This window comes from Spodoptera frugiperda, chromosome 29, assembly GCF_023101765.2.
Source record: "Spodoptera frugiperda isolate SF20-4 chromosome 29, AGI-APGP_CSIRO_Sfru_2.0, whole genome shotgun sequence".
NCBI lineage: Eukaryota > Metazoa > Arthropoda > Insecta > Lepidoptera > Noctuidae > Spodoptera > Spodoptera frugiperda.
The window spans coordinates 70,676-86,711 of NC_064240.1; the positions used below are offsets into that span (position 1 = coordinate 70,676).

Genomic DNA, 16,036 nt, shown 5'->3' on the forward strand with positions numbered 1-16,036 from the left:
GTCATCCTTACTCGCCAGTAGCAGCGCGAATGCTGCTCATGAATATGAGTCTCTAGCATGGCTTGAAACTAGTCGAGTTCCTCGTCAAACAGTTACGAGAGTAAGCCGATAGTATAATAATTAATTTGGTATATCTCACCTTTAAGCACTACAATCTGATAAGGGTCTGGAGTCGATTTGATGATGGTGCCGACAGACCTCCTCAACGATTAACAGTACCTGCCTTGTGTTCGACTTGATTAACATGTACTGATGGGAAATTTATCGATCAGGATGAAATTTGGATCAGGGTAGGTTATGGTCTGAAATAACACAGTAAAAAATCTGTTTATTCCAAATTCATTTTCGTAGTTTAATCGATTAAGAGTGTCTAGAGTACATAGTAGTATATACACAGATACAACGCCACGTCTCGGCCGGCGGTCGGGGACGGGTACATCAGAACGCCGCTCTGCACAGCGGGCAGTTGGATTTGTTGCTCGTCGCGAACCATTTGCGCTGAAAATAAATCAAGCACAGTATCAGTGTCGGCGTCGTTCCTACGAGTGTCGTCAGATCCGCGGCGACGAGCCGAGACACGCACCAGGCACAGGTTGTGGAACTTGTTCTTGCACTGGTGGCACGGCACCTTGGGCAGGCGGCCCGTGCTGGGCTGCAGGCGGCAGTAGCAGATGTAGCACTGCGGGGCCGCCTCCACGCGCGCGCACACCGCGCCCGTCCACAGCCGCAGCGCGCCCAGCACGCTGCCGTGCTGCTGCGCCATGTACAGCTGCAGCCACTGCACGCCGCCCGCGCCGCCCGCGCCCCCGCCGCCAGGCGCGGCGCCACCAGCGGGTGCGCCGGCGCCAGCCACACGCGCAGCTCCAGGCGGCGCTCCTCCACGCAGTACACGGCGCGCACCTCGCGCGCGCCCCACGAGATCTCCACCTCGGTGTCGTCCAGGTCGGGCGCGCGCGCCGCCAGCTCGCGCAGCTGCTCGCGCACCACGGCGGGCGCCACGTACAGCGCCACCACGCGCTCCAGCAGGCGCGCCGGCCGCGCCGCCGCCGCGCCCCACCAGCCGCGCGCGCCGCCCGCGCCCGGCCCCGCCACCAGCGCGAACAGCGCGCGGCACGCCAGCGCGCCCACCAGCGCCGCGTCGGCCGGCGCGCGCACGCTGTAGGCGGGCGCGGCCAGGAAGGCGGGCGCCAGCTGCGCCGCCGCGGGCGCCGCGCCGTCGGCGGCGTGCGCCAGCACGGCGGGCGGCAGCAGGCGCAGCGCGGCGCGCAGCACGGGCTCGGCGTACTGGCGCGCGCGGTAGTAGGCCACGTAGTGCTGCACCAGGTCGCCGCGCGCCAGCCCGCACAGCTCGGCCTGCGCGTCCAGCAGCAGCAGCCAGCCCAGCGCCACGCAGTACGAGTCCGTGCCGGGCACCAGCTCACACGTACCCTCGCCCACCCTGTGCGTACGTCATCAAAACCGGTTTTATTCCCAACTAAAATATTTCTACGTAATGCAATATTATGTAGCCAACTGAATATGTCATTTCGAAAAGCAGAGAAGAGATAGTAAATAATTACACGACGGAGCCCAGCGCGGCGTCCAACAGGTCGTAGCCCGACACGAAGGCGTCGTGCAAGTAGTCCAGGCACAGCTCGACCGCGTCCGGCGCCTCGGGCGCGTCGGGCGCCGGCTCGGCCGCGGCGCGCGCTGCCAGGCGCTCGGCGTCGGCCAGCACGAGCGGGCGCGCCAGCGCGGCCAGCAGCGCGCGCGCCAGCGCCAGGCGCGGCGGCGGCGCGGCCCCGGCCAGCGCGGCGGCGGCGGCGCGCGCCAGGCGCTCCAAGGCCAGCGGCGCGGCGGGCGCGCGGTGCTCGGGCGCCAGCGCGTCCCACTGCAGCAGCGGCGCGCACTGGATGAGCTCGCCCACCACCTCCACCTCCGGGCTCGACATGGCGCCCTCGCAGCACTCTGCGACCGATACGATCGAGCGTTCGACTCAAACTATTACAATACATATGCAGCCCTGCAGCCAGTCGCCTGGTGAGCCGTACCAGGCGTGACTCGACAACTAACTACACCTGCGTGCAAAAGACGACCCCCCAGTCCATTGATTCACAAATACTTTAAAGTATTGGTTCTCTACATTTTACCAAAATTTTTACGTACTGACTTTTAAATTGAAACCTCGGGGTCGATCGTATTGCACCTTTAACGTTCATTCATGTTCCGTAAGGGAAAGCTATATAGAGTCGGGCCGCACCCAGCGCGTGCAGCACGATGGAGAAGACGTGGTAGTTGACGTCGGGCGCGAAGATGTCGGGCCACTCGCGCGCCAGCCCCGCCACGTGCGGCGCGGGCTCCTGGCGCTCGCAGCGGCCCGCCAGCGCGCGCACGAAGCCGGCCACGGCACGCAGTAGACGTAGTGCGGGCACGAGCAGCGCGGCGTGCGCGGGCGCGCGCCAGGCGGGCAGGGCGCGGCGCGCGGCGCCCAGCAGCGAGCACAGCGCGATGTTGACGAAGTCCCACTGCGCGGCGCTGGCGGTCCAGCCGCGCGCCTCCACCGTGGCGGCCATGAGCTCCAGCACGGCCGCGTTGTTGGCTATGTCGGCCCACGAGCACTCCGATAGGTTCCTGTTTACATTCCATTACATATAAGAAAATAAAAAATGCATTTAGTCTGTCAGTTATATCGAATTAAAATATAGGAGTGGGAGCTAGCAACGTCGTTCCTGAGTATAAGTAACTACCAAGTAGTGACACATCCAGTATCCAAACCAATGTGTCACTACTTAGTAGTTACTTACTTGGCCCTCAGAAAATAAAAAATATGTATCCAAACCAATGTGTCACTACTTAGTAGTTACTTACTTGGCCCTGAGAAAATAAAAAATACGTGTGTGGCGCTTTTAAATTAGCCGTGCGGTGTTATAGTGGCGGCAGGTAGCATTACAACGTACGCACCTGTCGAACAACATGGCCGACGGCTGCGCGTAGTGCGCCGCCACGAACAGCTCCAGGTCGGGCGCCGCGCCCGCCGCCGGCCCCAGCGCCGCGCCCGTCGCCGCGCCCCAGCTGCGCAGCGCCACCAGCAGGCGCGCGCGCAGCGCCCCGTCCACACCGTCGCCCGCCGCGCGCACCTGCACCCAGCACTCAGTATCGGCCGCGCCCGCCGCCCGCGTGTCCGCGCCGCGCCCGCCCGCACTTACCTGCAGGCTGTGGAAGAACCCATTCCCGGACATGAGGTCGTCCGCCGCGCAGTCGTCGGCGTCGGGCTCCAGGCCCGGCACGAGGCGGTGCAGCGCGCGCGGCGCCAGCGCCCACAAGTAGCCCGCCTCCAGCGCGCGCCGCGCCAGCGCCCGCGCCGCGCGCTGCAGCCCCGGCGGCCCGGCGGCGCCCAGCGCGGCCGCCAGCGCCCCGCGCAGCGCCCGCCAGGCCCGCTGCAGCAGCTCGTAGTGCGCCCACTGCAACAAGCGCGCGTGAGCCCGGCGCCGCCCGCCGTGTCGGCCCCCGCCGGCCCGATACTTACGAATGCGTACGCCTCGTGCAATGTTTCGATGACGGCGTAGTCGTACATGACTTCGCACAATTCACCCAGCAAGTAGTCATCGGCCAGTAAAACGTCGCACCGAGTTCTGTCGGTCGAATCGTCATCGTCGTCGGGCGAGCTCACCTTGTGCGAGAACATGATTCGTAAATATGTCGCACGCAAAAGAATTTCGTTCGCATAACTGAGAAAGTCTTCCTTGCAAATATCCTTCACGTCCGTGGAGTGCGCGTCCTTGATGATGGCCGCCATGGTTTCGTCGTCGTCGAAGATGCAGTTGAGTTGTGCGGTGACCGCGAGGTAGCGCAGCGCACAGTACAGCAGGCGGGGGCGCGGGGGCGCGGGGGGCGCGGCGGCGCGGAACAGGTGCTGCGTGAACAGAACCACGGCGGCCACGTCCACGGGCTCGTCGCCCTCGTCGCACCGCTCGAACAAGTACGGACATAAGCACAACACGTTTTCTATTTCTGTAGTGTTCAACAGACGGTTCGAGCAATCGTCTTTTCTGAAAGAAATAACACATTTAGGTTCCTCGCCACGGATCGGTCCCGAACGTAGCTCGGCAATGACAATACAGCGGCAGTACGTACGTGTGCAGCAGGCGGCAGAGGGCGCGCGCGGCGTCGTGCAGGAAGGGCGCCAGGTCGGCGGGCGCCAGCGCCGCCACGCAGTCCTGCCACGACGAGCGCACCTCGTGCCACGTGGCGCTGGACAGGCGGCCGGCGCCCAGCTGTACAAGCACGTGCAAGTTATACAAGTACGTGCTACGTATTATCGCCGCCGGGAGAGGCCTGAGTCCAGCTGTGGACGTTTTGTACTCGAATACGGCATTTGGCAGGAGTCAAATTCAAACTATGGATTTTGTATGAGACTTGTGACAGAAGATACCTGCTTCAATATTTAGTTGCAAGATTCCACACAGTCATTCGTACGAATAATGAATGATTTAAATAAAAGGTTGTAAAATTAAAAAATCAAGTCTTTGACATCAAATTTTTTAATAAAAAATATGATTATTTTTTAATATCAGTTTTTATAAGAGACGTCGGATGCACTCAGAATCTATGGAGATATTGATACATACCAGGTAGACAGCAGTATGTACAGTGGGCAAAGATGGCCCACTTTAAAAAAATACGAAAGAACTTTGAAAGTGCAAGTGATTTTCATTACCGGCGCATCTCCGATGCTTGGTGAAGTCAACACGATACTCGTTTTATAAAATCCATTAAATTTATATTTTTCAAAATTAACAAATTTCGACCAATTATCTTCGCTTTAACCAGAAAAATTGTCAGTTCATCTATTTACAGCGAATTACATGTGAATTGTGAGCGTTATTATCTTTATTTTTTGTGTTTCTAAGAGATTATTATTCAACCCGGGACTAGTTTCCTAACAAGGCTCGCATTATATTTGCCTAAGATGGCTGGGTCTCTCTAGGAGTATTGAAATGTAGTGTTCGTTTATTTTAATGTTTGTATTTCCTGCATTGCCATGCCTTTTCTACGTTTGTCTGCTAAATAAACCATAATAAAAGAATTTATGTAAAAACACAAGCAGGCCTCTGCCAGGTACGATCGCTTGTCCATTGTAAGTTATATTTTTACTGGAAGTGTAAAAATGAAGTGATCGGACTGACTGACCGGCAGACGCGCGTTGAGCCGCAGCAGTGGCAGCGCCAGGCGCGCGGCGCGCCGCGGCTGCGCCGTCGCCAGCCGCGCGCCCAGCATGGCGCGCCTCTCCAGCGCCCCGCCCGCATCGCTCGCATCGCCCGCCTCGCTCGCATCGCCCGCCTCGCCCGCCTCGCTCGCCCCGCCCGCCTCCGCCGCGTCCAGCGCGTCGCGCACGATGTCTACCACCGCGCTCACGCTGCTCTCGCTCACCAGCAGCTCTGCGACAACGAGGTACGGTCACCGGCCAGAACGTACGTACGTATATACTCGCACTGACGTGAGTGAAGTGTGCGGTACCTCCCGTGGGCGCGTCGGCCACGGCAGCCAGCAGCAGCGCGGCGGCGCGCGCGTCGGGCGCCGGGCCGGTGGCGCGGGCCGCCAGCGCCCGCAGCGCGGCGCCCGCCACGGGCCCGCCCAGCCAGCGCCGCGCGCCCGGCCGCGCCATCATGGGGTGCCGCAGGCACGCACTCACGCACCACTCCACCGCGCCCGGCGCCAGCTGCAATTATACGTATACAGCGCGTGACTGGCCACTGTAGTGTGTGTGACACCTCGCCTTTATAACTAGCGTCAGTTCATTGTATGAGACTTAATTAAAATTATTCGTAAGAACAACACGTCGCCTTATTTGCTCCCGAAGCCTCGTCATTGCATCCCGTTGATACATTTCATTTTCTCTTTATTTTACCAATTTTTCGGATAAATGGTCATAAACGTTTTATAAAACGGTCCTACACTGTCCTAATTTTGTGCTAAATTATGACTGGAAGTAGAATCGACGTTAATTGTAACAATTACCTGTTGGAACGTATCAAACATTGCGTCCTGTTCTGGTTCAGTCATGTACTCGGTCATGAGAAAGATGACGTCTACGAGCGCCTCGCAGCGCATGTCGTCCTGTGCGAGCCAGCCCCGCAGCACGTTGTGGTACAGCGCGGAGACCGACGGCTGGCCGAGCTGGCGGCTCAGCGCCAGGAACAGGTCCTCGCTGTCGAAGGCCACCAGCAGCGACACGAGCGGCGCCAGCACGGCGGGCGCCAGGCGGCGCGCGGCGCCGGCCGCCAGGTGCGCCGCGGCCGCGCCCGTGGCCACGCCGCGCAGCCCGTGCCAGTAGCGCGCCGCGCCGCCCGGGTCGGGCCCTGCGGCCGGGTCGGGCCCCGCGGCCGGGTCGGGCCCCGCGGCCGGGTCGGGCCCGCGGCCGCGGGCGGGGCGGGCGCCGGGACTGCGCTGCTGTCGCAGGGCGCGCTGGGCTCGTCGTCGTCGAACTTAATGTTTAGTTGTTTCTTAGCTTCCTGCGAGAACGAGGTTTTTAACGTTTGCAAGAGCAGAATGTGGCCTTCTATCAGTTGACCGATTTCGATGACGTCGCTCCCAGATTTGTCTATTTGTGCCGAGATCGTGGATCCTATGTTTTGCCAGAAGTTCCTAACGAGCTGGTCGTACTTCTCAGATTTGTGTTCATTGGATTGTTTGAGCCAATATTTGACAAGGGAGGTCATACAGCCGGCAGAGTACTTGATGAGATTGGATCTGGTCTGCGCGTCTTGTGGCGTAGCGAGCACCCTGGTCAGCCAAGTCCTGTGCACATTTGTGGTAATCTCCAACACGTAGTCATATTGTTGTATGGACAAGTATCGTAAGCATTCAGACAAACTCGTTATCCACAGCTGCCTTTCACTTTTAGAATTCAATACGCTTTTCTTTTCAAGTCTGAAATAATACGTGCGTGTATTTAGTCTAGTTTTTAGTGTTAGTCACTAGAATATTATTGGCAGACAAATAGGAATTTACCCAGTAAAAATAGCATTGAAGAAGGCTTCATAAAACTCCTTAGTGACGAGGTCCTGCGGCAGATGCGCCAGCAGCGGCAGCAGCGTGTTGGACAGCTGGCGGCCGTCGCCCCACCCGCCTGCAACACGCAACATGTAACATACAACACGCAACATGTAACATACAACACGCAACATGTAACATACAACACGCAACATGTAACACTACACGCTCGCTCACTACGTGCTACACCACTCGCCACACGTTCTATTACCGTTCTCTAACATGGCCAGTAATCTTTTCACGAGCAACTCCTTGTCGTCCAGGTACACGTGCCACTCCTGTAACAAACGTCATCGTCAACTAGGCCCTATCCATATTACTTTGCGATTAACTGACCGATCCGACCTAAGTTTATCCCCGATAACATAGGTATCTACGTTATTTAAACAAGCGTTCACTATACCATCGCATTTATCACAATTTTCAATGGCTTCTACTGTCAAAAGATTTACTAGTAGTAGGTATAACAGGGTCATGGGGCACAACGAGGCATTAGCAAATACAAGGAACTACGCACACTAAAGTTGGGCCCCGGGCATCACAAAGTGCGAACTGTCATATAAAGTTATTTACATCAGATCTCTCGCTCACACTTATGCGATGCTGCGGTCGTTAGTGTCGTTGCAGAAATGTACAGGGATCCACATAATGAAATTAGTAAGCTACACATGTGGTGCGGTGAGTGTAGGGCGCGGGTACATACCGGCACGTGGTGCATGAGCTGCAGCAGCGCCGCCCACTGCTGCGCGGCCACGGGCGGCGCGGCGCGCGCGCCCAGCAACAGTTGCAGCAACCGGCGCGCGCGGCCCGCGCCCAGCCGGCCCGCGCCGCGCGCCGCCAGCTGCCCCGCGCACGCGAACCACGCCGCCCTGCAACGCCACGCGCTGTAGCTACACCCGCCCAGTCGCGACACCAGCGACACGTACCTCGGAACATCTCCGCGGATACGAATCATTTCGCGCCGATATTGGTACATTGTGCACATCACGGTTCGTGCGGATGGCTACACTTTGCACGGTTTAGTCTGCGCCGCCGAGCGGATTGAATGTGTTTGATTTCTTAAACATGGCAATGAGAACCATTACTTCAGTCTATTAGTAAATAATGAACCCAGTGCCGGCGTTAGGGGGGGGGGGGTTCGTATGGGGCGATGGCTCAGGGCGACAAATTCTGGGGGGCGCCGATGCCGCCTCCGATGGGATCCGCAAAAAACTAACACTTGATATTGCTTCCCTGAAGTGGACGCCACAATATTTTCGCCCGGGGTATCAGTGGCCGTATCAGTATGATGTGACGCCGGCACTGAATGAACCTCAACTAAAATACAAAACGATATCTTTAATAACTTATTATTTCAGTAAATATTTATTTTTACTGCTCGAACGGTCGGTGTGAAGTGCATCCGTAGCACTGGCCCTGTCCCGGTAGTACGAGCCGTACCTGACTGGCGAGGCGCCGCCGGCGAGCTTCCAGAAGGCGGGGGCCTGCAGCAGCGGCTCCAGCTGGGCCCACAGCCAGTCGTCGTGCGCGGCCGGCAGGTGCGCCAGGAAGTACTGCAGCCCTTGGAGACTGCTCGTTATAATACGATTCATTTGTAATTCTCGTTCTTCTGCGTTCTGTATCCTGAGGAAATAAACATCAACGTCATACGGTACGTTAACAATATCCGAAGCACGCAGTGCGCACTCACCTCTTGCTTATCACTGCTCCCGTATTGCCTATAAGGTTGTCAAGTAGATGGGCCATCACTTCCGCTTTGCAGAAAGAGATCACTTCGGGCAACTTGGTGTCAGGAAACGTTTTCTGCGAACAATACCGGCGTGGAGTATGATGTGGTGGTGTAGCGTGCAGCACAGAGTGGTAGCGTACTCACGGCGAGCGCGTTGCGCGCGTGCGACTGCGCGGGCGCGTGGTCGTCGTGCTGCGCCGCGAGCCAGGCCGGCAGCAGCGCGCGCAGCACGGGCGCCGTGCGCCGCCCGCACGCGCCCACCACCGCGCCGTGGCACACCTACACCGCCAGTTACTATTATTTTCTTCACGCTATTCCATTGTCATTCCACTGTCTCGATTAATCATACATACATACATCGATAGCATTTCCTTTAAAAAATAATTTTGGATCAAAGAGCAAAATTTAAGAATTTTAATTTTTTCTTAATATTAGGGGTTTTTGTTAAAAAGTAAAGCAAAACTACTTTTTATAATGTTGTACAATAATTATTATGCTTACATTTTTTTTCAAGTTTTATAAAATTCGCTATATTATTTACTTGTTTTGTTCCGTAGGCCTGCTTCGTGAACTGATGTAACATAGTTTTCAGAGACAATAATTTTTAAATTGCATGATATAATATTGGGTTTTAAGTTCTATACTTAATTTTGATATTTTATTCTGATTAACGTACTTGAAAAATACTATTTTTGGATACAATTCAACCTTTGATTCCAAATAATATTTGATGCATAGTGATGCAAACTATTGACATTTTACTAAAGTCTCCACCAAAATTGGACTCTTCCTTAAAGTTTGTCAGCTGAATAACTATTTTGATGTCTCACTAGGCTACAAGTATACATATACAAAACAACTTTAATAGTGTGCTCCGACTTGCAAGTACCGTAGGCTGTCAAAATAATACATACTAGTAAACATGTCGAGATATGCCCATTTCTCCCAATGATAGGAGTGTAAATATAATTAAAAGGATGTTTATAGTTTTTTTAATTACAATATGATTTTTAACTGACCTGTGTCATCTCCCTAACTTTGCGGTCAATATCGGTTGTGAGGATTCTATAATAGTGCGCCCAGCTCGGCAGAGCAGCCACAACGTCTTCTACGTCACCATTATTCACTAGTTCGCACAGATCTTGCAGAGCCTGCAACCACATATTATGTTACTTATTCAAATATGATTTAAGAAACTCACTAACAATTATTGCACAATATTTCATGCTTGCTTTAATACACCTTCTCAACAGAAAAATACCACTTTCAATTTTAGTCTAAACAAGAATACATACATAATATCCACATCAATAAATAAAAAAGCATGTTCCCACATAAAATAGTTTTCTGAAATAGGGTATAACAAAACGGTAATAGAGAAATGATGACAGCTGTAGGAAATTAAAACAACAATGTATGTTTATAAATAACCTTGGCCCTGGTGACCGGATCTTTCTTAGTGAGCTTCTTAAAGCATATCTGGAATTCTGGATTCAGTCCTTGTTCTAGGTTGGCTGTGGCCAATGTTGGGAACAATGGAGGTAGAGACTTTCCACTACCAAGAGTAATAACTCCAGCATCTAGTTTTAAGCCACTATTAAGAAGCTCGGCACTACGGCTGCTACTTGAAGGCTGTAAAAAATTCAAAATCTGTATCATAATGGGTTTTATTTCCTGAAGGCACCTTCAGAAATACACATATATAAAAAAAAACTAATATAATTCAGGAACACTGCATTCAGCTCATTTCCCTTTTAAAATACTCAATTTTCAGTGTAATAGGTACTATTTTGGTGGAAAAATTATAATACAGAAGAATCCGTTTATTATGACTCCGCCTATATTGACCAACCGGTTATTATAACGTAATTACATGACGAAGTTTGGTTTTCATATAAAATTCTTTATAAAAAAGTCGGATATAATGACTTCCCTTACAGTGACATGCCGCTTTATATGACCCATTTTTAATAAATTATGTCCGGTTATATTGACCGGCACGATTCTTTACCTTCAATAATGTTCGTTAATTGGGTACTATCCTCGGTCAAAAATAAATTATTACAACTTTTCAATACAATAAAATATTAAAAAATAATCACACTCTCATTCATAAATTTGATGAACTATTTAATTTTCGATTTTTTCTAGCTAAATTTCTAGAAATAAGTCTGCTATTTGACGTCAAACACTTATGACGTCATAACGCACTATTTCATACAAAGTTCATAGAAAATATCGTTTTTGACGTTTCGAAAAAAGTATTGAATTTGACTAGTGGGAAAGTAGCCTATTCCCGACGACGTTCGGCACGTGCCTAGTTTTTGTTTTGAATCTCAGTGAGTAATTGACAGTTGAAGGTTACGCATTGTTTTTTCGTTTGTTATTGTGGAAAAAATGTCATCTCAACGTCGCAAAGCATTTACAATTGAGGAGAAAGGTGCAATAATCTGCAGATTAGAAAATGGATTTGTCCACAGCAATATTGAAAATGATAATTTGACCATAGCTATGTCTTCTATACACAATAGTGTGAGAGTCTGTTTTTACAATAAAATGAAGAAACAAAAGCAGACAAAAATTACAGATTACTTACAATAAAAAATACACTTGTATGTGTTATTATAATAATCTGCTGATTACGTGCAATTTTGATTTTGATTTAATATGGTCTTACACATATGCAAATATACTATGTTTCTGTATTAAAATACTTAATACATACATATTTACATAAAAAAGATTTTCATTTATACATAACGCTTTGTATGACGTCCGCTTATTGTGACGTGTTTGTCAATTCCTTTCGATGTCATTATAAACGGACTCTACTGTATACAAAACATACCTTTTCACACAAAACAAGTATGTACTATGTTGCTTTATGCCAATAGTTGAAATTGACAATCTATCAATATTGTAATACAATTAATAAGTTACAAAAACAAAACATTTCCTAACAAATTGCAACCACTTCTGAAAGAGGTCTCTTACTACACAGGGTTTCACAAAGTTCAATCATGAACAGGCCAGATGATGCAAGTGTTTATAATGACAAACTAAGCGAGTACAATGGGGCCTGTTAGTAATATTTCACTATCCATACGTCAGCCAGCTGTATCTCAAAAACTGTTTTAATTAATGTACCTAGATCTATATTATATCATCATAAATATATTATTACAAAAAAAATGAAAAATATTTTTGATGTAACTAGGGGCCTGTGTCACATTGTCCGAATAGAAATGTATATGAATTATGCTGTATAAGGGCATATATGAAAGTGGTGAAACAGGTGTTAGTATAAAAATAGCTAATTATACAAATCAAATAATCAAATAATATTGTATATAATATTTTTAATAAATGATTATTACCTACTTATTACACTCAAATAGGTAGTTTATTAACTTGTAAAACTGATTACATGTACAATGATTTATACAGGGTTAAAGGGTAAGTCGACCTAAATCCTTTAAGACGTGATAGTTTACATCATTCCTGACTGATTTGACCATGGGACCCCATATCCCAAACTTAACCGTTTTCAAATTATCGGCATTTTAACTTTTTTGATAAAATTTCCCATTTTTTTGGCTATTTCTCCCTTGTTTTGTCTTTGGTAGCTAAATTTTGTTTTGTTTTTGCTTTTTGTGTAGTAGATTAGTTGCTTTATTATTTAGAAAACTAAAACTGTAAATAACTGTACCAACTGAGTCGTAGCAGACGATCAAATGTTAAAAAGTAAATACATTTGTGATAAGTTGTTTTTCTTTGTAAGATATTTAAAAAAAAGTCTATGACAACTGTTCTGCAAATGTGCGTTAAAATATCTACAATTCTTCAGCTTTCTGATAAGGTATAACATGATAGGGAATAATTTGAATTCTTTGCCAAAACATCGATGAAGTACTACAAGGTAGTAATAAGAATATCGATATTTAAGCTTCAAATTTAACTTGAGTCAGATAACAAAATAAAACAAACTGGTTCACTTCACTTCAGAAGGAGTGTCAGGGAGTGGCTTTTTTTTGAGTGGAGAAAATCATCCAATGTCTTCTCCCACCTTGGGCGAAGCGAGAGGGAGTGTCAGACTCTTACTGACTAAAAACCACCCTGTTCCTTCTCCTGCTTTTCGAGCCGGAGCCCGGTAAACCCGCTAAGTAGTCCGCAGCTCCGGATCAGGCATCAGCCCTACTGGGCCCCATCTGTGGTGGTCTGATGGCTCTTTGAGGCGCACACATAAAAATCCATAGGGGTCAGGTCTGAACTTCTAGCTGGCCACGGTACAGGTCCGCCTCTCCCGATCCACTTATTGGGATAATTAGTGTCCAGTGCGGGCCTGCGGACGGCGAGCAAGGGTAGCTCACCGCCCGAACAGAACCAGACCCGTGCGTGCGGCGCGTAGCGTTCCGCGCGCGCCTCAAAGAGCCATCAGACCACCACAGATGGAGCCCAGTAGGGCTGATGCCTGATCCGGAGCTGCGGACTACCTAGCGGGTTTACCGGGGCTCCGGCTCGAAAAGCAGGAGAAGGAACAGGGTGGTTTTTAGTCAGTAAGAGTCTGACACTCCCTCTCGCTTCGCCCAAGGTGGGAGAAGACATTGGATGATTTTCTCCACTCAAAAAAAGCCACTCCCTGACACTCCTTCTGAAGTAAAGTGAACCAGTTTGTTTTATTTTGTTATCTGACTCAAGTTAAATTTGAAGCTTAAATATCGATATTCTTATTACTACCTTGTAGTACTTCATCGATGTTTTGGCAAAGAATTCAAATTATTCCCTATCATGTTATACCTTATCAGAAAGCTGAAGAATTGTAGATATTTTAACGCACATTTGCAGAACAGTTGTCATAGACTTTTTTTAAATATCTTACAAAGAAAAACAACTTATCACAAATGTATTTACTTTTTTAACATTTGATCGTCTGCTACGACTCAGTTGGTACAGTTATTTACAGTTTTGGTTTTCTAAATAATAAAGCAACTAATCTACTACACAAAAAAGCAAAAACAAAACAAAATTTAGCCACCAAAGACAAAACAAGGGAGAAATAGCCAAAAAATGGGAAATTTTATCAAAAAAGTTAAAATGCCGATAATTTGAAAACGGTTAAGTTTGGGATATGGGGTTCCATGGTCAAATCAGTCAGGAATGATGTAAACTATCACGTCTTAAAGGATTTAGGTCGACTTACCCTTTAACCCTGTATATCCAACTTTGCTTGAAATAACTTACCTTACGTTATTTCAATCAAAATTTATTACTTGATAAAATGATGATGTACATGTGCAATGCTGGAGATAGTTTTCACGTTATATCGAATTTATTAACGAGTACTTACCTTTGCATTATTTTTAGTCCTTTGACTTTGTTTTGACTTGCCACCCATTTTAAAGAACTAGTATAAAATAAGGAAAAAATATATTTGGCATCGATAAATAATGTTTTCACTGTGATATACAAATATATATTGCTTTGGTTGTTAACATTCGACTAAAATATTAATCACAGCATTGCATTGCACCACAACAAGACATAATTTGATATAAATTTGACAATTGACACTATCACAAGTCAGTGATGTCACATCACAGTGTGTACTGTGTAAGCCTACGTACAGTCTGTCTATTTATTCATGAAAATAATGTTTGAGGATCTAATTCAAAACTATAGCAACCTACTTGCAAAAAATACAATTATTAATAGATATCAAATTCATGGTGTGATTAAATTAAAGCCTCTTATTAATGTAATAAAGATTTAAAAAAGCTATGACAACACTAAATAAAATACGTGGAATGTTCACTACCGTCTAGAGACCATAGTGTTGAGCGATGGGCACTGGGATACTTCAGTTACAAAAAATTAAATTAAAATAAAATTACAAATTATAATCAGAATTAAAATGATAATTAAAATCAACTAAAAACATAAAAATAAGAAATAAAACGTTAGGTAACTCGAGTTATAACTCAAAACGAAATTAAAATGTCAAAACTAAAATTAGAATTAAAATGCTATCAATCTTCCCCTTGTATCAATCCTAACATTTGTCAAAACGATCGGCAAAAGCGCTCAGAATACTGTGATTGTGATTGACTTTGGTTTACGAATCTTTTAAAAAAAATATTAAATGAGGTTTTAAGTTAAGAAAAATTTCGACTACAGCCCAACTTCAATAATGTCAATTCCGTAGAAAGAGAATCCCTCAAACATGTTCATGAATAAATGGACAGACTGTACATAGGCTACATTTCATGCCATTTCTATCTATGGTTGTCACTTGTCATCGTGACAGAGAATCTAGTCTACGGTTGTCAAATTGTCATTGTCACGGATTCTGACGTCTAATAGCCTGACTGACTGCCACGGTGCCACCGTTGGGCGCCAATTTGTAGAGTTGAAAATAAACTTTTATTGGCCTCATCGAGCTATTTGAAATATTGACATGTAAAAGTGTTATTTTATAACCTATTTACAGAAATAAATATCATTTATCATCATCATTTATCATTGAACAAATAAAAAAAAAAATGTTTTACAAATTAATACAGGGATGCTACGCGTTACAATATTTCCGTCGTCCACAGCTGACTGTTGTGACTTGTGAGTCGGTCGAAGCGCCCTCAGATTATTATGTTTATTTGTGCCTCGAATTGAGATTCAGAATTGTCGAATTGCCTCTATACTGCTCCAGACTAGCATCTTGTTTATCCGATCAAAGAACGCTACGGAAATGTGTTGTTGGTTGCAACGCCACTAACGAAACTCATCACCTTTTATTTATTTTTATTTATTTTATTTATTTAGAAATAACAAATAAAAAATAAACCTCATCACCTTTTAGGCCTTTTTAAAACGATTAAATGCAGCAATTATGGTAGTCTTTTTTGATTCCTGAAAATGTGATGCTCAGTGGTCTGTCGAAGGAACAATTTATAACGCTGTGTGTGTCAGAAGTATTTTGATAGACATCAGTTCGACCATACGGCAAATAAAAATCTTTTGAATCTCAAGCTCTAAATCAGTAACTTTTCATTAGTAATTTTTTTCTTGGAATTTGCCAATGAAAGCAAAAAAAGTATAGTCTATACTCTATAATGTAGACTATAAGTAATAGCTGGCAATACGCTATTAATTTTGGCTAAACCCACAAGCAAATGGGTGAGGAGAGCCTACAACATATTACAATTTTGCTGAGCAGGTCGCGTGTCTAACTGAATTACTGTTTTATCATCGTATTCGTTATATTGATGAATATATGGAAGA

At 47.4% G+C, this 16,036-nt stretch overlaps 1 protein-coding gene across 1 annotated transcript; it reads right to left on the reverse strand.

Annotated features, from left to right (window-relative positions):
- Positions 1–323: 323 nt before the first annotated feature.
- Positions 324–14,580, reverse strand: LOC126912747 (E3 ubiquitin-protein ligase listerin). The gene is given in 22 exon segments (XM_050706463.1): positions 324–498; positions 584–807; positions 810–1,438; positions 1,560–1,947; positions 2,240–2,610; positions 2,941–3,116; positions 3,186–3,440; positions 3,506–4,028; positions 4,114–4,253; positions 5,170–5,417; positions 5,497–5,698; positions 5,998–6,164; positions 6,167–6,909; positions 6,991–7,108; positions 7,244–7,310; positions 7,736–7,901; positions 8,473–8,655; positions 8,723–8,835; positions 8,906–9,040; positions 9,781–9,912; positions 10,193–10,393; positions 14,109–14,580. Coding segments are annotated over 22 exon segments (5,289 nt in total). The 5' UTR covers positions 14,157–14,580; the 3' UTR covers positions 324–438.
- Between the last annotated feature and the right edge of the window lie 1,456 nt (positions 14,581–16,036).